Source organism: Lathamus discolor, chromosome 3 (assembly GCF_037157495.1).
Source record: "Lathamus discolor isolate bLatDis1 chromosome 3, bLatDis1.hap1, whole genome shotgun sequence".
NCBI classification, from domain to species: Eukaryota; Metazoa; Chordata; class Aves; order Psittaciformes; family Psittacidae; genus Lathamus; species Lathamus discolor.
Window position 1 is genome coordinate 66,715,940 of NC_088886.1, and position 25,167 is coordinate 66,741,106.

At 43.7% G+C, this 25,167-nt stretch overlaps 2 protein-coding genes across 2 annotated transcripts in view; both read left to right on the forward strand.

Annotated features, from left to right (window-relative positions):
- USP40 (ubiquitin specific peptidase 40) overlaps positions 1–3,244 on the forward strand; it is a 61,405-nt gene extending 58,161 nt beyond the window's left edge. The window contains exons 34-35 of the mRNA XM_065669687.1: positions 593–685; positions 3,160–3,244. Coding sequence (XP_065525759.1) covers positions 593–607 — 15 coding nt within the window. The 3' untranslated portion in view covers positions 608–685; positions 3,160–3,244. The remainder of the gene's footprint in view (positions 1–592; positions 686–3,159) is intronic.
- TRAF3IP1 (TRAF3 interacting protein 1) lies at positions 2,796–19,557 on the forward strand. The gene is made up of 8 exons (XM_065670547.1): positions 2,796–2,805; positions 3,130–3,244; positions 4,154–4,237; positions 4,943–5,063; positions 5,214–5,250; positions 6,064–6,140; positions 17,041–17,264; positions 19,164–19,557. Exons 1-8 carry the CDS (start codon positions 2,796–2,798, stop codon positions 19,327–19,329), a joined length of 834 nt encoding a protein of 277 aa, XP_065526619.1. The 3' UTR covers positions 19,330–19,557.
- Positions 19,558–25,167: the final 5,610 nt, after the last annotated feature.

Sequence of the window (25,167 nt, forward strand, 5' to 3'; positions counted from 1 at the left end):
GATGTACAAATGTAACTAGGGGAGTGAATTGAAGATCATTGGTAGATTAAACGGTCTTTTGTCTTTTTGCAAGAATAAATCACTTTTAGGTAGCAACAGAAGAGGACTGTGTTTGTGGACAAGGCTCTTCTATGGCATTACCAGCAAATTGTGGAGTTCAGCTACCAGAAATCAGCTTTTCGTGCTTGAAGTTTCTTAATGACTTTAGTCTGAGAAGTGTTTAAAGCCTTTGAAACAAACCCAAGTGTACTATGCATTCCAAGCAGTATACAAACAAGAGGGTGTGTTTTAGCAATTAGTTTATTAGGTAAATATTGTATTCTTTCACCATCTCTCAGGCTAATGAATAGTATCTGTGAACAGTTTCTGAATTGAAGAAGTTGCTATTAGTTTGCAGGAGCGTGAGGAGTTCAACCAGCAGTCATGTAGAAAGGCTTTGTGAACTTGGTGTGTTATTTATTTACACCCAAGATGGTTTATTAAAGCAGGGATAGCCCTTAAAGAAATAGCACCAGGAATTTAGCATGGCTTTCTCTTTTCACCTTTTAATTGTATCTTTGGCTTCATTTGGCTATAAACTGTTTTGTTCCAGAAGCTGTGGAAATGAAGAGCGTGGCAGATAGGATTTCAGAGGACAGTGTTGCTAAACTGCAAGAGAAGGCTGAACCAGGACTTGAAGAGAAAGGTAGGAGACTAAAAACTAGACTGCCTTGGACAGTCTATCTGGAGTGCTTGGGATTGAACTTGAATCTATGCAGTTAAGGAGAGTGATTTATGCTTAATTCAACTGCTCCCCTTGTGTTTTATTCACATCTTTTGATGAATGTCTTGGTTTGAATAATGTACCCTCTCTGATAAAACAGTTGCTTTTAGTTTCTCTTTCCTTATTCTTCTGCACCTTTTCAGAGCTCACTGCTTACAGTACCTCAAGGGTAGTGCATGGCTGCTGCATGTAAAGCCCTTGATGACTTGTTCTGTGTAAGAACTGACTCATTGCACGTTGCCTTTTTGTACAAGTATTTGGGAGCTGCACTTAATGTTTGCATTTGACAGGATTTTAGAGGAAAATTCTGTCTCTGCATTCTTATTTCTCCATTTTTTTCCAAGTTCTAAATAGCTCCCAAGACATACGTTGCTAATGAGGTATTTGTATCTAGCTGCAGCATACATGGAGCCATAGAAGCAAAATGTAGGAGGAAGAATTGAGATTTAAGCAATAAAGCTGCATTCTTGTGTTCTTCAGGTCCAGATGCTTGACTTCACTGGGGGAGTTGATGCCATGGATGTGGGAGGTCAAAGGCTGTTTCCCAGTCCAGCTGTGGCTTTCAGGGCCTCAGAGCTGTGTCAGAGCTTGGCCAAGACATTTGTGTGACCTTGCACAAGTGGGAGAACTTCCATTCTTCCTTTTAATCCTTTGGACCTGTCTCGTCTAATGGAATGTATATGTTATGGAATATAACTTTATAGTCTTCTCTTTATAATTTGAATGAGGAATATCCCCGGGTTCACTGTTGATTTGGATTGGCTTCTCAGGTGGCATAAGAACCAAGTATTGACTGATCTTTGTTTTCAGCTTTATTCAACCAGACAGTGTAACACAGTAGTGCATTGATGAACCTTTATTTCCTGTAAGTTCTCCTAGAGGTGATATTGTCACTCACACATTTCATACCTTTCACAAGTTGGAATGGGAAATAAAGTCTGACAGTCATTGCAGATAGCTAAAAGTTGGGTGCTATTTGGAATAATCAGAAGACAGTGAGTAATCAGAAGGCAGTGATCAACTGCCCCTTAATGGACTTGATGATCTTAAATGATCATTTTTAGCATTGAGGCTCTGAACCTTTCCATGATGTTTGTTTCATTGCGGCTTTTTTTCTCTTTACAAATGAGGATGTGTCAGCACATCAGTTATTCTCCCTTGGTATCCTCCATTAGGAATCCTCACTGGATTCATGGCAGCCTCTTAAATAAGAAGTGAATGTTTAAAGCTTTCTGGCAGAAGAGTGCTTTGGTCCGCCTCAGCTCTTTGCTCATAACCCCTGAAGTTACTTATGTTCCACTTTCTTTAGGCATAGGTACACTCAGTATAGCAAGGGAGGAACAGCTGGATTTCAGGTCACTGTGAAAGTGTACACCTGCATGAGGCTTGCAGGACTCCTTGCAACTTGATCTTCTGTTGCCTGAGTAGCTGTTACGTTAGTGTGATGCATGTTGGGATGTCATGAGAGCAAGTAATCAGCTGACTATAGAATCATAGAGTCCCAGACTGGTTTGGGTCGTAAGGGACCTTAAAGTTCCTCCAGTTACAACCCCCTGCTACGGGCAGGGACACCTTCCACTAGAGCAGGTTGCTGCAAGCCCCTGTGTCCAACCTGGCCTTGAACACTGCCAGGGACGGGGCAGCCACAGCTTCCCTGGGCACCCTGTGCCAGCGCCTCAGCACCCTCATAGGGAAAAAACTTCTTCCTTAGATCTAACCTGAACTTGCCCAGCTTCAGTTGGAGCCCATCACCCCTTGTCCTGTCGCAGCAGTCCCTGGTGAAGAGTCCCTCCCCAGCATCCTTGTAGCCCCCTTCAGACACTGGAAGCTGCTCTGAGGTCTCCACGCAGCTTCTCTTCTCCAGGTTAAGCAGCCCCAATATTCTCAGCCTGTCTCCATACAGGAGCCTCTTCAGCCCCTGATCATCCTCGTGGCCTCCTTGCTTAATGGTAGCTGTTTCTTTGAAAACAAGATAAATTTATTTGACCAAGAGAATCAGCATAGAACACTTGGTCTTGAATGGGATTGCCAGATGGATGTCAGTCAGTCCAACCCCCTGCTCAAATCTGGGTCAGTGTTACTGTGAAACTAAGGAAGAATTGAGATGATGCCACTTCTACAGATGAGGGAATTTGACAATATTAAGAAAGAAATAAAGAATCAAGGCATTTTAAAATGAATTTTTTTCTCAGTGTCCCTTTTGAATTCTGAACACTCCAAGATGTGGAAAACCTGGAAGTTCATAAGATACAGAACTTTAGATAAGCTTAGAGGCATTTTCTGTGCTGGATTTCATGAGCACATGGTCAAGTGTAGTGCTGATAGGATTCAAAATGCTGTTGTAAGACAAGTTAGATTTGCCTAAGCCAACATTTTATGTTTGTTGTGTTTAATAGAAGGAGAAGCAGAGGATGTGGCTCCTGAGAAGCCTGAAGTAAATGGTGAAGTACCTCTTGACCTTCCACCTCAGTCCATCCGAAGGTATGTTCCTATCCTTGAATCAAAGTCTGATGTGCCTGGAGGCACAGTCAGTCAGTCTAGTTGGAAGCAGCAAGGAAACTTGGAGCAGGATGTGTCTACTAGTGGTACCAAATAGTAAGTGTTATCCCATGTATGGTTTCCCTTTATTCACTTTCATTTCCTTCTATAAGGAAAACTTTATGGATTTAGAAAATAAATCTGAAACACTTCACGAAGTGCCTCAATGTGCTTATTAAAATATGAAAGATGTGTGGAGAGTCTAATGGAAAGAACACTGCATTACATACCTGTGTTTCATAAGTACAGTGTTACGGATAAGGTGAACTTGCCTTTTAAATCCTAATTTACTTTTCCTTTGCTCAGCAAAGGCTTTTGTAATTATATCGGGGTATTCAAGAAACCTGGAGAGGGGCTTTGGACAAGGGCCTGTAGGGACAGGACAAAGAGAATGGCTTTAACTGGCCAGAGGGGAGATTGAGATGAGCTCTTAGGCAGAAGCCCTTTCCTGTGAGTGTGCTGAGGTACTGGCACAGGGTGCCCAGAGAAGCTGTGGCTGCCCCATCCCCGGCAGTGTTCAAGGCCAGGTTGGACACAGGGGCTTGGAGCAACCTCCTCTAGTGGAAGGTGTCCCTGCCTGTGGCAGGGGTTGGAACTGGATGAGCTTTAAGGTCCTTTCTGAGCCTTGGTCTTACACAGATCATAGGGGTTTTTGTTTTAGACACATTTTCTACATTTTCCTAGACTCCTACTAGGATAGCAAATGTTGTGCTATTGGGTTGTTTATTAGAGATGTTTTCAGTGGGTTTATGCATTGGGTAGCTTACTCAGCTCTTTTGTGTCTGTTTCTTTGGATAGACATGCCAGGCTTCCTTTTAAACTATAAATGAAACAGCCTCTTTGCTATTGCAGACGAATTCCCCGTCCTGGCAGTGCAAGACCAGCACCACCCAAAGTGAAACGTCCAGAAAGCGCTGAGCTCTTACCTCCAGCAAGGTAAGGAATAGGGAATGTGGGTACAGATGTTTCTAGCTCTTGTGCCATACTTTTCTCAGATCTTCTATGTCTCACCTGCTGATAAACAGCTTTAGGATGGATCATAGAATCCTAGAGTGGTTTGGGTTGGAAGGAACCTTAAAGCTCATTGAGTTCCAGCCCCCTGCCATGGGCAGGGACACCTTCCACTAGAGCAAGATCATCTCTACTCATTGTTCCAGACTGGAAAATTCAAGTCCACTTTTTTGTTTGATCGTTTCTGCAAATCCAGTGCATTATCTACAAGTTATGGTTACTTGTCACATCTGGAAGTTCAAAACCATAACTGTTTTGCCTTTGGGAACTCAGAAACAGACAACCTTAGAATGTTCATCTACTCTGCCACTGGAAGAGATCTGTAAAACATGCAATGAATATCCCATGTTCAAAAAAGGCTGAAACTGCCACTTGAAACTGTGGTCAAAAAGGCTTACTTATCTCTGATAAGTCACTGAAGTAGTGTGTTTAGAAGGAAAATATATGTCCTGTGAGTGGAGGATGGCTACCTTGGGCAGTGAATGGAAATGACAGAATCTGATGTGCTTTTAATAGCTGCTGCTTTATGGGAAGAAAGGAGGGTACTGCTGTCTCTTCTGTTCTGGAGAGATCTTACTAGGTTTTGAGGCAGATTTTAATAGCTTTTAATTTTCATTGTGTCTCCTACAGGAGTGGTAGTGCTAAAACTGTCTCAAACGTGATCGTAGACCAGCAGATTTCTGATGATGATGATGACCAGTTTGTGGTGGAGGCAGCACTGCCACTGCCCGAAGTGCCACGTATGGAAATGGTCTGTTCATGTTGCACGTTATAGAACCTCTTTCCATCCTTTGTTTGTAACTTACTTGTTTAAGTAGCTTCTAGATGAATATTTTGGTAGAGTTGTGTATTAGAGCAATGCCAACTTTGTCCAACTAAAGCTGTCTTCCTGCATATGTAGGAGCCAGAAGCAGAGCTGGTTGAGGATCAAAAGCATGGTATGTTTGCTTTTACATATTTATATATAGATATATATAATAAACCCATGAGTTTCAAACAAATGCTGAACACTTAAAATGCTGAATAAAGCAGCAAAATAACTCCTGAGGATAGGAGCTTTCAAGAGAAACCCCAGAAATCCAGTCAAATCAAACCCAGTCTTGTTTCCTTGTGCAGCTGTATTTACAAGTGATGTTTAGCACAGAGTTTCTATACAGCTCTAATGTCAGCAGAATTAAACATTCTGCATCAAACTCAGAAACAAATGTTTCTTACAGTGTCAGGTACAGCTTATCAGCTGTAAGGAGGTGGCATTGGCTGCTCAAGGCAAGCTATAGAAAAGCTTTTAGAAGACTTAACATTTGTGCTTACTTGGGACTTCAGATCTCTAATTCAGGAGCTTTTATTATGGTTACACTGGATGTGATTGAGGCAAATAGACTTATTTGCATCCAAAATCTCCTCACAAAGGAATAGCTATAAACTTTTATTGTGCAGTTCCTGAATTCGTCCAAAAGAGGGGTGCAGAGGAAAAGCCTTTGTGTTCATACAGCTCAAGGAGTTGTTTCTGGACCAAGAGTTATTCAGTAAATGATACTGATGATACAGTTCAATTTAGAGGACATTGGAGAAAATAGACCAGTCGAGAAATACCTTGGAGCTCAGGAATTAAAATACATCATGGAATGCTGTTCATGTTGCTGGAAATTAACAAAAAGAATTAATCAATTGGATTCTATTTGATTGTCTGAATGTTTCAAACAACACTTTAGTGCCAACCAATGATAAGAAATGTACTGTTTTTTCCACAGGTGGGCTTGTAAAAAGACTCCTGGAAACAAAGAAGGATTATGAAGCATCACAGATATCCTCAAAGATGACAGAGAGGGTAAGATGGTAATGACCTTTATAGAATTCTCAATATTAAATACTGTGATTGTGACCTTTATCTCTGCCTCAGGTGTGTTTTTTTCCCATTTATGGTCAAGCTTTCCTTCTTGATGCTTTTAGTTCTCCTGTCAGATGTCACCTCCTCTATGTAGTGCTCTCTCTTTCTCACCTTTAATTTCTGTGGGTTGGGGGTTTGGTTTTTATTCCAGGATCTCAGGACAGTTTCTTGGAGGGGAATTTAGCCTGTTCTTTTGTTTCCTACAACAAAATCTGCTCATTTCAGCCTAGATGGAGTAGGGCACACTGTGCATTTGTCCAGCTGCAATATTAGTATTTCAGGCTTTCTTGTCCTCTAGGCAGTATCCCATAGCCCAGTAATCACTATCACTGGGGTGTTTTTAATAAAAGGCATCTCTGGTGCAATTAACCGTATAAAGTAGTATTATTTCACCAAATGTTGCCCTACTGTACCCCAGCATTCAGGTCTATGAATGTGGTTTGATTATGATAGTGATATGATAATCTTATGATAGATTACGATATGAAGTGATTTGATGTGAGTTGTTCCACAGTCAGTAGCTGAAACAGGGAAGGGAGTTTATGGTTTTGCTGGTTTTATTGGTTGTGTTGTTTTGATCACTTAGGGTCTAGAAAGGGTCTAGCAGTGTTTGCAAACCAAAAGCAAAAGGTTGAGCCCTTATTTAAGTGTCTTCCTGTTCCAAGTGGAGAGCTCTTGGTTTTTCAGCCTTGTAAAACTCATGTTACAAGAAGCAGCTGAAGGCCGAGCATTGAGATGGACTTCTCTGATCCATTGGCCCTTTGGGAAGTTTCTCTATCACTGAACTAGTTTGATGTGCTAGTGAGGAGGCACTGAGGAATACACTGTAGAGTTCTGCTCTGAAACAAGAGAGGTACATAATGTGTTGGAAAGGTGAGTGCTTTTCATGAACTATTAAACATTTAATTCCAATCACATCACTCATTTTGGTAATGTTAATTCAGTATTATAGATTTTTCCTACCTGTGTCTGTTTCAGGAATGATCTATAGTTTGGCATGCTGGTTTTGGAAGCTCAGACCTCGAGATACCAGCTTTTCACAGAGCATCAAGCCCTTTCAAATAGCCATAACCACTTGACTGCCTCTTCTGGCCTTCTGAACTGTAGTAATTTGGCAGTGAGTAATGATATTCTGATAGGTGATGAGCCAAAGTCTAGAGCAGTAAGAAACTGTCCCTGAGGACTAAAACCGTGGTGGACAGCAGACTGTGTTAAAAACCTGGTCTTACATAGTGCTTCCATAACTTTCTAATCATCTCTACAGTCTGCAGCAACAGTGACACAAGTGTTAACTTTTAGGATTGGAATTTTGGGAGGGTAAAATCAACAGTTCTCTGAAATGGAGATACTCCTGTTTGCTTTCCTGGCTAGCGGTAATGGGTTATGCTTCCATACAGACCAGCCTTTTCATTTCTTCCCCACCATGTTGAGGAAGCTGTATCAGCACCAGTGAGGCAGTGACTGATGCCCTGTGCTGGGCACTGGTGAGGCCTCACCTCGAATCCTGTGTTCAGCTCTGGGCCCCTCACTACAAGAGGGACATTGAGGTGCTGAAGCATGACTAGAGAAGGGAGTCACTATCCCTGCAAGTGTTCACACACCAGTGCCATGGGTTAGTGGTGGCCTTGGCAGTGCTGGGTAACGGTTGAACTGGATGAGCTTAAAGGGCTTTTCCAACCTGGTTGATCCTATGATTCTAATTTGGGATGGCAGATCAGACTCCTGGTGGGTTATCTTCCTCTCTAAAGTCTGGGACTTTGAGATCCACTCCTGCTTGCTTGGAAGAAAATTCCTTTCATGTATTGCAGGGGCTGAGGCTGATGAAGAAAATTAATCCTCCTTAAAATAGCAAAACAGCTTTAATTTCCTGTTTATAATCCATTAGGGGTAGTTACAGCTTTATCCACCTTTGTGACTCTCAATCTATTTATTGCAGATGTGCAGCTTGTTGCGTCATTGTACTGATCATGAAACACCATTGCCTATTTCTAATGAGTATGTCTAATGTGACACTTTGCCTGCCTGAAGAAGTTCTTTCTATAAGTGGTTGGAGAAGGGTGAAAAGTTGACATTGCTGTTTATGCACTAGCTCTGAAGTTCATCATGAAGTTGAGCGGGCACTCGCAAGAACAAGTTGTTCCTGCTTTTATAACTAGGTGGTGCTGTTGAATCACCAGTCCCCAGGCGAAGTTTGGGGACAGCAGGAGGAGTTCATCTGCTAATGTCTTCTGCCAGTCCATAATCGTATTGTAGGCTGTGCCGTTTGCTATTGTGGCCTGTCAGCTGGACATGAAAAGGGACAACAGGAGAGGGTTACAAAATCGCATGGATTTCATCCTCAGGAAGCTTCCTATGTTGTTTGTGCTGCATTTTCTGGGTTATTTTCTGAATAACTAAAACAATTCCCTTTTAACCCCTTAGATTGTCTGGTTTTAAATGCATGTGGACAATTGTGGCCTCCTACAATAACCATTCAGGCCCATTGCCTGTGTTCAGTCTGTAAAGCATTCATTCAGTCCTTGTTTGTCTTTTGTTGCATCTTTTGAAGCCCTAGTCTGTGTTAGCTGAACTAATGGTGGAAAATAAACATGCTGACTTCCTAGTCCATCACATGAGGACTTGCATACAATGCTGAGCTCCTGGAATATCATCTGATCTCACATCCAAGCAGCTGGCTGCTACTGCAGGAGGTTTCTTTGCTGCTACTGCTTTCAAATGATGTTGTTGAAGTTGTTGAGATCCAGAGAGAAGTGTAGTTTTCCTCAAAACAGATGGAAAAATCAAAGGAAAAGATGATTAAAAGTGCGCAGAGTTGGTGATTGGGACAGGGCAGATGTACTTCAAGGAAAGAAGAGCTGGAGACTTTACTGAATCCTGGGAGTTTATTTTAGAGTACAAACACTGTGATGTGAGAGACAGTAAAATTTTAGAATCCCAGCCTGGTTTGGGTTAAAGCTCATTCAGTCCCAACCCCTGCCATGGGCAGGGACACCTTCCACTAGAGTAGCTTGCTCCAAGCCCCTGTGTTCAATCTGGCCTTGAACACTGCCAGGGATGGGGCAGCCACAGCTTCTCTGGGCACCCTGTGCCAGCGCCTCAGCACCCTCACAGGGAATAGCTTCTGCCTAAGAGCTCATCTCAGTCTCCCCTGTTCTGGCAGGTTAAAGCCATTCCCCTTGTCCTGTCCCTACAGGCCCTTGTCCAAAGCCCCTCTCCAGGTTTCCTGTAGCCCCTTTAGGCACTGGAGCTGCTCTAAGGTCTCCCCTTCAGGAGCCTTCTCTTCTCCAGGCTGACACAGCCCAGCACTCTCAGCATGGCTCCAGAGCAGGGCTGCTCCAGCCCTCGCAGAATCTCCATGGTCTCCTCTGGCCTCGCCCCAGCAGCTCCATGTCCCTCTTGCGCTGTTGCCCCAGAGCTGGATCAGGACTGCAGGGGGGGTCTCCCCCTCATACAGCAGAGGGTCAGGATCCCCTCCCTGAGCTGCTGCTCATGCTCTGGGGGTGCAGCCTAGCACAGGGCGGGGTTCTTTGCGCAAGCACTCACTGAAGTCAGGTCATGGGGAGCTTCTCACCCAACACCCCCAGGTCTTTCTCCTCAGGCCTGCTCTGTATTTCCAACATGGCATTGCCTCTGGGAATGTTTCACAGAGCAGATATGCAGAGGGTAGCAGACAGGGGTCTGGCATGCTCATGTTATCCTAGCACCTTGAGCGTGTCTCATCTTTGAGGGATATTCCTAACATCACAAGGAAGGCAGTGGTAAGGGTTTTTTTGTTGCAATACTACAGAGCAGCAGTTTTGGGAGGAATTGTTCTCTGGAATCTCTCTGGATAAAGGCAGCAGAAGTAATTAAAAAGCAGTAAGAGTTTCAAGTGATTTGTTCCTGCCAAGTGGTCTATGCAGGCAAGCGGAACCACGTCCTGTTATGGTGATGGGACTGCAAGAATGGGTCCATGAACTCTGTGCAGTGTGATGTGCTCAAATGGCCATCGGGTTTGTGCCAGGTCTCTCTCTGTAGTCTGCTGGGAAGCAGAATCAGTCTGGGATTTGACCATTTCTCCCCAGCCTGTCAGCTCTTCTACTTAATTTGTTTTCCATCAAACTCTCCAGAAGAAATATCTTTGCCATCAGTATGCAACTGAATTCCACCACGTCGTGTGCACTGGTGAGGGAACTAGGAATGTACTTCTGTAGTTTGGAGTAAGGTAACCAGAAATCCAGTGTAAAGCTGAAAGAACTGCTTGCTTTGGGAAATGAGGTCTGGTGAAATAATAGGTGATCTTCGTGTCTGTCAGGAAGAATGTTCATCCTCCCTCATTTGGTTCAACTGTTCAATAACTACAAAATAATGACATCTTTTCCCAGTTATATTCATTAAGCTTTAAAGCCTTGTTCTTCTGCCAGTTGGGAAAATGAAGGGAGAAAAAAGATATCCTGGAACTGCCAGCTAATACTTCAGCAAAACCCATGATCAATGGATCTACCTATCATTATTAATCAAGTCGATTAATCTGAGGTAGATGATCTTAAGGTCCTTTCCAGCCCTGACCATTCCCTGAGTATATGATTTGATGAAGTAGATTAATAGCGATAACTAAACTAAGAACAATTAAGCTGGCATCTTATTAATCAACTAGAAAATAAATGACATTGGTGAATTAATTCTTAATCCACATAGGACACTGGTGGATTCTTGGGGCTGTTTCACACATTGAACTGCTGATGGCTGAGGAGCATTTCTTTGTGTTAAAAGCATTCCTCTGCAACCTTTTTATGGGCTGCATTTCCCCAGCATGCATTTGCTTTTTAAGAAGGTTTAATAAAGCAAAAGGAAGAGCAAAGGCAAGAAGCCTGAGACTTTCATCATCGAGGTTTTGCATGTGCAGGAACTTAAAATAATATACACAATTTTCAGGTCAAACAAAGGGGTCATTCTGGAAATACAAAGATTCTGGTGCCTTGATTAGCTGTGTTGAGCCTCACAAATTCCTAAAAAGACTTCCTAAATGTATTTGTTTAGAATCTAGCCCTCTAATGTTAAACAGAGAATGAAACAGATGTTACATTTTGTATTCCACTTCATTTATTTCATGTGTGGAAAATGTAGGCAGGTTATTAAATAGTTGAAGTGAGCGGGATCACAGAATTCCCATCTTTGCACTCCCAAATACAGTTCACGGGCTTTAGCAAAGCAGCAGCTTTGAGGTTTCTGTGAGGAACAAGTGATATTAAATAGCTTAGCACCTGGATAATATTAACTTTAATTACAAATATGATAAATTAGGTGTATACTTCTAAGCTTAGAACAAATACAATCACTGCTGATTCTGTTTGTTTAAAGTTCTTCAGGTCATTGATTTTTACATGAATCCATCAGCTGCATGACACTGTCCTCTCCAGTCAGTGCAGTTAGTAATGTGTCATATTAACCAGATGTATTCCTGTGCCATGTTATCCCAGCCTGGTTTGGGTTGAAAGGGACCTTAAAGCTCATCCAGTTCCAACTCCCTGCCACAGACAAGGACACCTTCCACTACAGCAGGTTGCTCCAAGCCCCTGTGTCCAACCTGGCCTTGAACATTGCCAGGGATGGGGCATTATTGTTTAATACTGAAATGTCCCCCAATTCCCATTAAACCCCTGTGATCCAGAAGCAAGCTGTGAACACAGGAATGGGATTTTTTGTCGCTCTTGGGATATTCCTGGTGTCGTGGCTCCTTTGCTGTGGCCTTTGCACCCAAAAGGTTCTGTCCTGTGGGTACAGTATAAATACACCATGAGACAGCAGATGGGTGTGTTAAACGGAAAGGCTCTATAAACTGCAGTCAGACAGTGATTTCCATCCCTTGGAGAGAATGCAGTAGCAGTGTGATATAGGATACATTACAGGTGACTTTCATATATTTCAAGCAGCTTAGCAGTGATTGTGACTGGTGTGAATGCTGTTGTTTAACACAAGGAACAGATCTGTTGCTTTCTGAAGAGGAAAGAGGTTGCTTTTTCAAGAGAAAGGAGGTTGCGGAAGTAGAAGCAATGTGAGCAGAAAGCCAGGCAGGTCTGGCACCCCTTGGTACTGAATTAATACTATCTACTATTGTTGTCTCTTGGCATTTGTGTGGTCAGACCTGTAGAATTCTGCTTAGCGTGCTGAAAACCCCACCAAATACATGCGGTTTTATGAACTGACTTCTCCCCAACACTTACTGCATGTGAAGTAAAGCAGACTCGCTCTGGGGGCTGAGGTGGGGTGTTTATGTCCGTGTGAAAAGCCCAGCTCTTTTTGGAGGTATCAGATGTGAACTGGGGGGGGGACGTTGTCCCTAAAAACCCAAGAAAAACAAGCCCTCTTTAAGGAGCTCTCCTTTTATTTGCTTTTGGTGCCTTCGAACTCAGCAGCAGGTCAGATGAACTCTGGTAAATGTAATGGTAAAGAACATTGTGTCTCCAGTTCCTTGGCCTGTTACTGAACTCAGTACCTGGCATAAGCAGAAAAGCATCCTGTTCATTTGAAAAGATTTAACATTTACTGGTTTCCCTGTGTTTCTGTGAAAGAGTTTCTTATGGTGATCCCTGGTGGATAGTTACAATCTGCTTAAAATGCAGACTCTGTAAAAACCAGGCAAAGAAAACACCCTGTATGATCAAAAAAATAGTTTGTACAATAAAAACCACCCCACCTTGTTGGTTTTATATTGAACGGATCAAAATGACTTGTCCAAAATGAAGTTTCTGTGCTGTCCTGTAGAAGGAGGTCGGGGGGAAATGGTACAGCTCCATAAAACTGTGATTACTTGGGTCTGTTTTCATAGTGGGATATAATAGAATACTTAAAAGGGGCTGTAGAAACTTGCAAGTGCTTCATAGATGGTTGTTCTAATATGATTCATATAGAAAAGCTGTTAATTACAAAACGGAAGCAAAGGAGGAGCGCTATCAAAATAAGCAAATACTGCTTCAAACATAGATAGCTTTCAAACAGTGGGGATTAAAAATCATCTTATGATTCCTTTAGCTTAGTAGATGGCAGGCATTTCAGATGCCCTCAAAAGCCCAGCTATCAGACATCGTATTTCTATGCTATCATATATGATGTTTCTATGATGTCTGTCTTGTGAATGATCCATGTTTAGGAGCTGTGCACACTGCAGTAGTTACACCAATTGCTTTAGGCAGGGTGAATTCAACCCAAATAAATGCTGGTGGTTTCTGGAGCCCTATTGATAATTTCCCCTTTAGTGATGAAGAAGAAAATTCCTGCTTTTTTCCTTGCTTAGGTCCCTGCCTCCGAGTCCACATCGTGTTCTGCTCACATTGAGGTAATGGGAAAGGCAGACTTTTTCCCAGGAATCCAAAATAAACATTTATCTTAGTGCCTTATGAAAAACACGGAGGAAAGGAAACCTGTTGGGCCTACAGAAGTGATGGAGTCTTTTATATAGGGATAATTTATTGATTCTTGGGCTTTTGTGAAAGGAGAGTTCAGTGAGGTGTATGGCCTCATTAAATAGGCTGGAACAATTCTGATTCTGGCTTTTTTTTTTTTTTTCCTTAAGACTGAATATATCCTGTTACATGTTTGTGCAGAAGGAGCAAAGGTGGCATTCAGGACTCTTACCACCCACGTTGCCTGTTGTAATAAACCATCTGCCATTAAGTCTTAATGATTTGCAAGAGTGTCCCACATAGATGTTAACCCGTCACTGGAAGTGTGAAACTGAAAGCACACAGTATGCCCCCCGCTTCCCCTGTTAGGTACTTGTAACCATCAATAGCTGGCAGTGCTTGAGTGCTTCATTGGAGTAATTCTCCTGAGCTCAGGATCTTGGCATCTTGGGGGAGTGCAAGTGTTAGTGAATTGATGGTGAGGGACAGCAACATGCCAGTTGAATTACTGTACCCTCCAGGTACAAGGCAATTTCTCATGGGAGCTTGACATTTAAGTACTTCCTCTTTAGAAAGATACACTAAAAACCTCTTGCATGTTCTTACTTTGCTATCATATAGTATGTGTTTGAAAGGGTTTTTAACAAGGCTGTGCTTCCTTGGGTGACATGGTCTCATGTGAGGTGTCCCTGCCCATGGCAGGGGGTTGGAACTGGGTGATCTTTATGTCCTTTCCAACCCAAAACATGTTACGACGATGATATACCTGTTTAAGTCTGAATAGTATTTAATGGATTTGTAGTGGTAGTGTTTCAGTACTCAAAATGACTTTGGATGGGATAATATTTTGTCCTGTTTCTGTCAAGTTTGAAGAACCGAACTACACAAAGGGACACTAAAATGATTTTTTAATATTTACTAATATGTTTCAAGGGCATCCTCCTTATTCATAGCAAATATTCCACGGTGGTTTCTTTTTACCCTTATTACAAGGGGTGATAGGTTTAAACTGAAACAGGGGAAGTTCAGGTTAGGTTTCTTTTTACCCTTATTACAAGGGGTGATAGGTTTAAACTGAAACAGGGGAAGTTCAGGTTAGATATAAGGCAGAAGTTCTTCCCTGTGAGAGTGCTGAGGTGCTGGCACAGGGTGCCCAGAGAAGCTCTGGCTGCCCCATCCCTGGCAGTGTTCAAGGCCAGGTTGTCCACAGGGGCTTGGAGCAACCTGCTCTAGTGGAAGGTGTCTGTGCCCGTGGCAGGGGGTTGGAGCTGGCTGAGCTTTAAGGTCCCTTCCAACACAAACCAGTCTGGGATTCTATGGATCTGTTCATACATCTTCACTAGCTGCAGCAAGGCAGGGGGACAAAAGAATATTTCCAGAGACAAACTCATCCACCTGAGGTGTGTGCTGAGACCTGGTAAATGGCTGGTGTGCAGGACCCTGTGATCTATGTCTTCAAGGGCACCTGGGCAAAACCCCTCTTCTCTGCAAGATCAACAGGGAGAAAAGCTGGACAATGCTGATGTGAACACCACCGGCCAAGAGAGGATACGTGAGGAGAAGATCCGTTCAACCCTATGTATCTGTGCTCAGAACAGGGCTGCTCATCCGTTCTCAAGTGATGAAATGGGTCCTGAAACAGCACTTTCATCTTTGCCTTGTAAAGGATGGTAAACACATGGATGACTCCAGAAAGTATCTGAATACCATGTTTTGTGTCATGGAGTATAATGAAACACTTGCTTCTGTGACAGAGGTATGGGCCGAGTGAGAAGGAATTAAGAGGAGTGTTATTTTTAACAGTTTAGCCAGCACTCAGGAATTGACTTAGGAAGTGAAGGTCACAAGTACAGCAGCATTTGCCACTTCAGCCTGGTTCCTAATTAAACAACTTTTAACATTATAAAGTGGCAGTATACTCACAGGTGCCACAGTTTTCATGCACAGTGTGTGTGGTAAAACGCGGGCATCAGATGGGAGTAAATCTCAGCCTTCCAGTCTTTAGAAGTATTTTTCTTTATGTATATATATAGATATATATATGAAAAAAATATATGTATATGAGTTCATTAGTGAGCCAAGGGCTGCTGAAATGTGTTTGGCAATAGTCCCTGTTGCCTCCAAACACAGCTGAACAAACAGCCCACAGCTCACACAGGGAGACAGGCCAATTGGGTAGGAGGGAAGAGGGGACAGCATGGTGGATTCAGTGTCCCAGCACGAGGAGAAGCACACTGCTGCCTCTGTGTTGATATAGCCACTAGGAACTGGTTGATCCTGTGGTTGGGGTGGTAGAGAAAGACCTCTAGTTTTCCAGCATATATTAAATGACTAAAATGACTTTAAATAACCTTAAAGCTTTGTGTGTCTTAAAAAACCCCTCAGTTTGGGAATTTGACCCATGGGGTTTTTGGAAAGAAAGAAAAATTAGGTTGTGTTTCCTTGATGGGGGAGAAAAAAATCCAGCAGTCTGTTCTTTAAAGGCATTTGTTGCTTTCAGGGAGGGCTTTCCTGGAATCAGATTATTACAGCGTGTTAGTAATGTGGCATCACTTTGCTCTTTTTATGGCATCCTTTTGCTCTTCCTGACTTTGCCACTTTAAGAGACTCTTTCTCTATATTGAACGTGTAGTAAGCTGGAAGCTTCAGGAGATTGACCACAGAGACTCTGCTGGCTGCACATGAGGAAAGCATGCACAAGACCAGATTATTTCTGAGTAGTGGAGTTTGGTGAGGCCACATCTGCAACCTGAGTGATTTTACAACCACTGTTTGCAGAAGCACAAGGCATGGAATAACCACCATCTATTTTAGCTGTGCAGCACAAAGTGCTATTCTTAGGACTGGCATGAGGAGCTGGAAATCCAGATACAGAAGTTGGGCAAGAGAAGCATCTTGAAGGGACTGACTTGGAGAACTAGAAGGAGGTTCTGCCCTTCAGCATCAGCTGTAGGTCCCAAGGAGCAGCAAAACACTGTGGCAATCAGGTCCAATCAACACTGATGGTGCAGTAGCCTAAAACATGATCTGGAGTGACGTGGTAACAGGTTGGACAGAGCCTTGGGTGACATGGTCTAGTGTGAGGAGTCCCTGCCCATGGCAGAGAGTTGGAACTATATGATCTTACGGTCCTTTGCAACCCAAACCAGTCTGGGATTCTATGATAAACCATGGCTGAATGCAAAGAAGGTTTTCCCTCCTACACCCACTGCCTTGGGAAAGATCATGTTGAGAATGAGAACATCAATGAGATCATTGAATGGGATCAAATACTAATTTTACTTCTATGCACTTGTGGTCTGAAAAGCAGTTTTCCTATTGCTGATGCTCTTGCACACTTCTGTAGCAGTGCTCTGCAGTGGTGACTTGGATATTTCATGCTTTCTGCTCCTCTCTTTTGTTTCTCCTTAGTTTTCTTTAGTTTTGATGCTTTCCTCCTTCTTCATTCTTTCTTTTAGGAGAAACCCTTTGTGTCAGAAGCAGCCAGGAAACGAGAGAGAGACTTGGTAGCCAAAGAAATTGAGAAGTTTCAGGTCTCTATTCAGACTCTGTGCAGGAGTGCTCTGACGCTTGGCAGGATCATGGATTACATCCAAGAAGATATGGATGCCATGAAGAACGAGTTGCAGATGTGGCGGCAGGAGAACAGGCAGCATGCAGAAACTCTACAGAAGGAGCAGAGGTGAGTGTGGGCAGCGAAAGGTTCATTTATCTCTTGTGACAGATTTCTGGGGTTGGGAAAGGTTTAACTCATTTTTCAAAGCAGACTTGTCATCAGTCATTTCTGTGGATTGGACTTGAAGCGTTCAAGTCTTTTCAGCTCAATTTATCATGATGGACACGGCAGCTGAGATGCAAATGTGTGTGTGATAGGAGAGGGCTTGATTTGTTAGCTGCTTCTCACAAATAAAAGAGCAGTGAGGGAAGAGCGAAGTAGATTTGGAATGGGACTAAGAGTGGATTCCTGAATCACAACCTACTGTCTCTGTGCCATTGAATTCAGGGTGTTCTGCAGTGGTGTTAATAACAGTTGTCATCTGTGCAAGGTTGAAAGGACAGCACTGGAAAGCCAGGAGAGTGAAGGGGATGTGCATGATAGAAACAAGGAGGTCAAGCCTCAAACCAGTTTCTTTGGCCTTACTTTGTCTCACCACTGTGTCTTTATGCTCCGTGAAACCGGAATGTTCTCTCCAGCTGTGTGTCCTCTGATCTTGAACATGAACTAGGTGCTGATGATCTTGAATTCACAAGCAGCCTAGATTTGCTGTTCCCTGAATCAGCGTGCTTCATTCACGCATGAATGGGTGGCATTCTTAGCTAAGTCCTGTCTTGGTAGGTAGCAATGTGTTAAATGCTGGAATTTACATCAGCTGGCTTAGTCCACTGCCTGGGGTGGGAACTAAAGCTTTCTTTCACATATAAAGTGTAATGATGTTAATTCCTTGCACTTCCATAGCACCTTCTATTCCAAACCTTTGACAGTCTTTAAAACCTTGGTTGTCCTCTGAATGCAGCACTGCTGCAAAGAGGAAGGGAACAGCATTTGGTTTTATTTTATGGTTGGAGAAACTGAGGCATTGACTCACCTTTGCACCGCACCTAGTGATATGTCCTATGTCCTAGTGATATGTCCCATCAGACCAGTGGAGTGCTAAGGCATGTCCACTCCTTCAGGAAAGAATGAGTATCAAACGTGAAGAAGACAATGCTTTCCATGTATAGTGCAGTTTGGATGCTTGTCTTTTTCTTTGTTCCTGTGAAAGACAATTGACAAATCCCATTGGAGAACAGTGCAATTTCTAGCAGTGCTTTTTGTGATTTATGCTAATGTGGTGGAAAAAAGGGGAAGGCTAAATGCTTTTGGGATGTGGACTTTATCTAGGGCTCAAAGTGACTGAGTAGTTCAGAATGAGAGCAGGCCAGTTTGGTCTGTCATTTTTCTGCCTGTTCAGCATTCTTGGAAGATGAGCAAAGCATTATGGAAGTGGGCACATTGGTTGTAAAGCCAAAGAGCCCCATTCACTTAAGATGTATCAGTGTCCTTGTTTATTAGCGTAAGATTTATTACATTTCCTGTTAGTGTGGAATTAGCTGCCCTTGTCAGCAGCTAGTGATGGGTTGCTTTTCTTACAGAATCATAGAATCACAGAGTGATTTGGGTTGCAAAGGGCCTTAAAGCTTATCCAGTTCCAACCCCTGCCACGGGGAGGGACACCTTCCGCTAGAGCAGATTGCTCCAAGTCCCTGTGTCCAACCTGGCCTCGAACACTGCCAGGGAAGGGGCAGCCACAGCTTCTCTGCCTACAGTGGGATGAAATAATGGCAAAGAGCCTTAGCAGAAGAGCTGGATTAGCCAAGAAATGGCTGTTTAGTGTTCAGTTGCAGGTGATCTCTCTTGAATTATCTTCTCTGGGTTGTTAGCTTTGCCTTTGTGCTTCTTACTGTAAAAGTTATTTCAGAAGGTGTGGGCACAACTTAAATCCTTTGCAGACTTTCAGGTACTGTATGTGCTTTCTTGGAAGCTTAAATAACTTGAGTTAACACATTTTCACTCACATTATGCTCTTTGTGTCTCTTTCAGCGTCACAGACAGCGCTGTTGAACCATTGAAAGCTGATCTGGCTGAACTGGACCAGTTGATTAAAGACCAGCAAGACAAGATCTGTGCTGTAAGAGCTAATATTATAAAGAATGAAGAGAAAATTCGGAGGATGGTTCTTAGCATAAACCTGTCTTCCAAAAGGTGAAGAACTGGAAATGACTGACATTGCTACCAAATAAAAACCAAATAGCAGAAAAAACAAAGATATCCGTTGTTGAGATATAAAATGTTTAGGGACCCAAAGCCCAAAACTTATATAAAAGCTCATTATTGCATTGATCTTTAGAAGCTGATATTACTTGGGATAGAATGATATTCATTTGAATGCTCAAGTTGTAGAACTATTAAAATAACTTGTTTGTTTAAATGTGAACTACTGTTACTCACCAGTTCCTCAAAGCCCTTTTTCCCCTCCCTGGCCTGTTGAGCACAGCTTCTGAGCCACTTCTCTTTCCATCTCCTTTTCATTGCCACTGAGGTTCCTGTTGAACATGCTGTCATGATACTACTTTTTCCCCCTGAAAAAGTCATGAAATCATAACCTCATAGAATACCAGGTTGGAAGGGACCTTGAGGATCATCTGGTCCAACCTTCTCTTTATAGTTTTAATGTATATATTTGATCAGAAGTTGGAAACAACCAATCTTCTGCAGGTCAGAAGGTTCCTGAATCCTGTTTGTTATTAAGGGGGAAGATTATCTACAAACCAAAGATCAAGAAGTAAAGCCTTGTGTAACCTGCACTTCTTTGCATCATTACAGAGATGGCATCATGTGTTCAGAGCCATTGGGAATCTTACTGGGAACAACTGAAAATGCAATCCATGCATCGCTGTGTAAGGGAGCAGAAGTATATCTGCACAGGTGTTAATTCCATTTTTATTGCATCTGTTCATTTGGAAAGAATTAATTTAAGTGCCTCTTTCCTCCCAAAAGCACGTTTCTGTAACGTTTTGTATGTGAATAATTCCACTGATTTATTTTACTCAACTGCAGGTGTCTGCTGTTCTCCTAATGACCTTTGGAGTGCAGTGCATGTTAGAGTCCAGCTTTACTCCTAAATCTGCAAAGCATATTAGTGTAGACACAACTGTATGATGCTGTGCTGAGCACAGAAGGCTTTAGCCTAATGCAAGGCTCTTCTCAAGGTGTTTAATGTATGAGCACATCTCCTCCTCTCCTGTTGTTTGGATTGTGTATAAAGTGCTAGTGGCCTTTTTCGGTTTTCCTGCTTTGATTGGCATATCTGTGGGGCTTTCTTTTACTTTCTTCATTGCTTTTTCTGGGATCTGGACCTATGAAGAACCAACCAAACAGACCATCACCAAAGAGGGTGAGTATTTGCTATGTTAAATACAGGCATTTTAAAGGACAGGATGCTTTGCTGCATGGGGTGTTGAGGTGGGATTGGAAATGAAGTAGGGGATTTACAAAGGAATAGGAGACATTTTCTGATCTATTCTTGACAGTTCATAGAATCACAGCATCCCGGGCTGGTTTGGGTTGGAAGGGATCTTAAAGCTTATCCATTTCCAACCCTCTGCCACAGGCAAGGACACCTTCAACTAGAGCAGGGTGCTCCAAACCTGTCCAACCAACATGACAGGATACTCTTTGCTCTTTTATTGTTGATTCAATTGTATTATTTCACTGTCTGAACTTAAATGGTGAAGCAGTATTGTGGGTAGGCTCCAGAGAGGCAGGACTCCTCCTGTGAGCCAGCCCTGCGTTGTCACCCTCTCCTACCATGCATTGGTTTGCACCCAAGGTTGGAGCCTGTCCACTCCATCATGAAGGAAATGGGTTCGGGAGGTCCACCAGAATCCCCAGAGCCCAGGACTGATGGTGAAAGCCTGTGTGGTCAATATATAACTTCAGAGCAGTCTGAACACTCTCTTCCTTTGCCTTTTACTATCATCAAACAATATGGGGTTTGATGGGATTGCTCAGCCCCCTGCTTAGGTGGTGTTAAACCCCAAGAGTCCCTGGTCCCTCGGTGCTAGAAGCCACCCTTTAAAAGGACAGAGAGATTTGTTACCAGTCCCCCAGCGTTTGTCACCCATCCCATGTCCCTTCAGCATCCACAGCCAGGACCAGCATGGTGCTGCTGGAGCACAGGGCTGGCAGGAAGGCAGTCAGAGGGACCAGTTTCAGGGTTGTTAAGTGACTTCAGCTCTGCCTTGGGTTAAGAAGGATTTAAATGATGACTTCTCCTTTCCCTCAGCTACTACATTTCATGAAGTTCCTTTCATCAGACCCTCCTCTCATCATCTTCTCATTGCTGATGGGTGCTGCGTAGCGACATGGCCCATGTATTCATCTGTCCTTGCATTAGAAGTGAGCATGCCCTGAGTTGGGGTGGAAAGCTTAGTGCTCATATCAACCTGCAGCTTGGAGGCACTCATTTGCTTCCTGGGAGACCTTAGGGATGACTTGCATCTCTATGCACCCGACTTCTTATGCTTTCTGCATCTAATATCACTTTAAACAAAAAATCAGTTAGTGTCAGGATTTAACAAGACATCTGACATCTGCTACGGTCGAAGCTGGTGCTCTATCCAGGTTTGCTTTGGTTTCCAGTACGGTAGAACAAAGGTAGTGCCTTGGAGCTTAGGCTTGCTTTCATTTTGAAGGTTGAGGATGCAGCACCAAAAGAATGCCAGATAACCAACAGTGGTTCCTGAAGGGGAAAAGAAAATGGGTAGAGAAGAATGTCTGCAGGTACTGATTCTTGCACATGATGCTTTGTCCATGCCTTGGGCTTGCGTTTCAGCTTGTGGGTGGTTCATCAGCAAGGGGAACGTTGCTGGTGTGGTGGTTTGGGGTTTAGAACCTTTACATTGTCAGGCCTCCTGGTCCTAATGGGGCCTGACAGGTCTGGGAAGCAGGACTTGGATTTCACGACGTGCCTGACATTCCTCTCTGTGCAGGTTGGGAGGTGGCTGCTGGCCCCTGTGGGGCTGTTCATCCTGGAGAAGAGAAGGTGCATGGAGACCTCAGAGCAGTCTCTTGCCTATTGGGTTACTTCCCATGAGTGCCTATTGGAATGTAAAGGGGAAAATACCAATTGCTTTCAAATGCTTTTGAATTCCATGGTTTTGTTCATTGCCAGTGGTATGTGATGCAGGGGATGCTGTGCACTGAAAGCTCATGGGAACTGGGCTCTCAGAAACAGGGGTGTTCTAGCACTGGGACCTGTGTATCTCAAATGGTTGGAGCATTTCTCAGCTGAACGTGCACTCTTTCCCTCTCCCCAGAGTCTGAATGAATGCACATGTTGATGTGACTCAGTCTAGTACTTGTGGTGGACTCAGGAGCTGCCAGCTATAGAGTGATCTTCAGGTGGAGATCACACCCCAGGCATGTCCTGCAGTGCCCTGGTAGTGCTGCCTGCAGTACCAAGGCCTCTTCCAAAACGCTTTCTGCCATGTTTGGTGTGAAAAAGTACTAAGAAAGAACATTTCCTTTTTCCAGGGTGGAATTTAGTTAGGAGGAATTAAAAGGTGTAGTTTATAGTTTAATTTAATGTGATGAAACAAGGCTCAGCTCCCTCCCCCTCCTGCCCAAATCCCAACCTGAGATGATGGCCTCCAATTGCAGCTGACAGCCACGGGAAGGGAAACACTTACCAAGAAGAAAAGGGAGAGAAATTCCACTCCAGATTTATGACTTGCGAAGCAGAGGTTGCCTGGGTTTAGCCTCATTTTGTGTCGCACTGGGTCCCACAGACTGACTTTGTTGTGTGCCCAGGAATGGGCTGAAAACTGATGGTTTTGGCTGCTTTTGCAGGTCACTTGTGTGTTCAGGTGCTATTTTGGGCCATGGAGCCTCTTGGTTGTATGGACGTGGTAAAGTGTGTATTCAGACCTTGTGGTTGTCCCGGTGAGGTGGAGGCTTTCCAGGCATCTTTTTGGCTAGTGACAGGGATTGGGAACTTCAGATTGAAAGGAATGAGAGGGGTCTGTCCCCAGGACACTGGCATCGAAGACAGTAAGCATTGAATTCTTTTAACTTCCTTAATCGAATGTGGATGAGAACAATTTTGAGAAGCAGAGTTATTTATTAACTAATACTATTGGGAACAGATTTCTATTTCTGTGTATTTCATATTCCAAAGTTCAAAGAGGTTAATGTGAAAATGCTCAGATTATGGTTCAAATAGAAGGAATTAACTGATGATATGACTTGGCCATTATAATATTGGTGCCATGGTTTAGTGGTGGCCTTGGGGTAATGGTTGGACTTGATGATCTTAAAGGTCTTTTCCACCCCAGTTGATTCCATGATTCCCACCCCCCACCAAGATCAAACCAGCTGGGTGGCAAATGAGTCTCCGAGGAAAAGGAATGCCTTTTTCCCAGCTTTTGAAGAAGTGGACATCTATTTTAACAAAGGATAAGCCTGAGGACCTTGCTGAGCATCACCCTCCTGCAGGATGAGCGGCTACAGAGGCTCCTGCTCTCTCCTTCCTCCCAGGAGGATGCTGGAGAGGCAAAGACCAGCAAGTCTACCCTGGGGACCTATGTGCCTGTCTTTCCTGCAAGGTCTGTTAAAGGTTAGTAGCATATTCATCTCTGTATTACAATACAACCTAAAACCTGAGGCAAAGAGAAGGAATTTCCTGTTGCTGTGAAGAACAGCAGATAGAGTCTGCATAGCCAGGGTATACCAGGACCTGTCTTCTCTCTGTCTCCTGCCAAACCACATTTAGGGAGGTCTTGTGCTGCAATGCTGTGGAAAGGAACAGCCCTTGCTTTCCATTCCAACTGCTTTTGTTTGGACAGGTCAGTATGGATGTGAATTCCTCCCATCTGAAAAGGCCAGAAGAGCCTGTTCCAGGTGACAGGGATATAAACTGAAAGGGCTTCTATGGATTTAATGGAAAAGGCATATTTTAACACAGCTCTTTTTGTTCCAGAAGACTGACTTGGTCTACAAGGAAATGGATGGGAAGTGGTACAGGCAAGAGGCGTGGATGAGCTGCACAGCATCTCACAATTCCTGGGCAGCAGCCTAGCCACGGGGCCTGTTTTCTGGCTCACAGCTTTCCATGGGATAAGGTTGGTGCCAAGTGGTGCTTAGTTTCTTCTCTGCTTTCAGGTTTCTCTGCTTTTTGCAACAGCGTCTACTGGTGCTGGAGACCCAAGTGTTGGCCAGGGATACTCAGTGTATTGCAGATCTGCCTGGGAAGGAGATGCTGTTTGGATAAGGAGCAGTTGCTCTGAGCAGGAGGTTCCAACCTGGTCTGGCTTTAACCTCCAGAGAGAGAAAGGAAGTTTTTGTGGCCAATTCAAATAATCCTGGTGGTACTTCCAGTGCACGTTACACAGCTGGAAACTGGAGTCAACCTGAGGCAGGTCCTGGGTCAGCATCACTGCGTGGAGCATAAGGAAAGGTGGGTAAGAACCAGAAAGACACTGATTGTGAATGAGCAACCAGAGCACAGAGATGCTTGGCTGTGTCTCATCACAACCACTGCACATTGCTTTTGTTCACTGGAGAGGTGGCAATGGGAAGAGGGAGTCCAAGATGCTCCTCTCCACAGTTCCCAAGTTACTCCATTGATCATCTCTGGTGGGTTGACCCTGGCCAGCTGCCCACCAAAGTCACTCCGTCACTCCCCTCCTCAGCTAGAGAGGGGAGGGAAATACAATGGGCTGCAGGGGGATATCTGCTCCAAATGGACCTCCATGGACTGCAGGGGAATTGTGCATTGTCTCTGCAGAGATTTGGGAGCAGGATGGGCTAAGAGAGGAAAAAATGTCTCCCTTTTACCCAGTTAAGATCTGCAATTCCTTTGCAGCTAATGTGCAGCTCATGTGTCTCTCAACATGACTCTTGCTGTATTTAGCTGTAAAACCCAACTGTGTTTGGATTTCCCTCTGCAGCTCTTGGAGGAGGGATTTACTCCCTGCCCTCTGTTGAGCATCCTTTCCAGATCTCACCCTGTCATGCTCATCTCTTGCAGGCCATTCTTCTCACT

What these genes read in the sequence shown, in the direction of transcription:
- TRAF3IP1 (XM_065670547.1), top strand. An exon ending in GAGCTCTTACCTCCAGCAAG is followed by an intron (nt 4,238 to 4,942) that starts GTAAGGAATAGG and finishes TGTCTCCTACAG; the next exon opens with GAGTGGTAGTGCTAAAACTG. An exon ending in AAGTGCCACGTATGGAAATG is followed by an intron (nt 5,064 to 5,213) that starts GTCTGTTCATGT and finishes CTGCATATGTAG; the next exon opens with GAGCCAGAAGCAGAGCTGGT.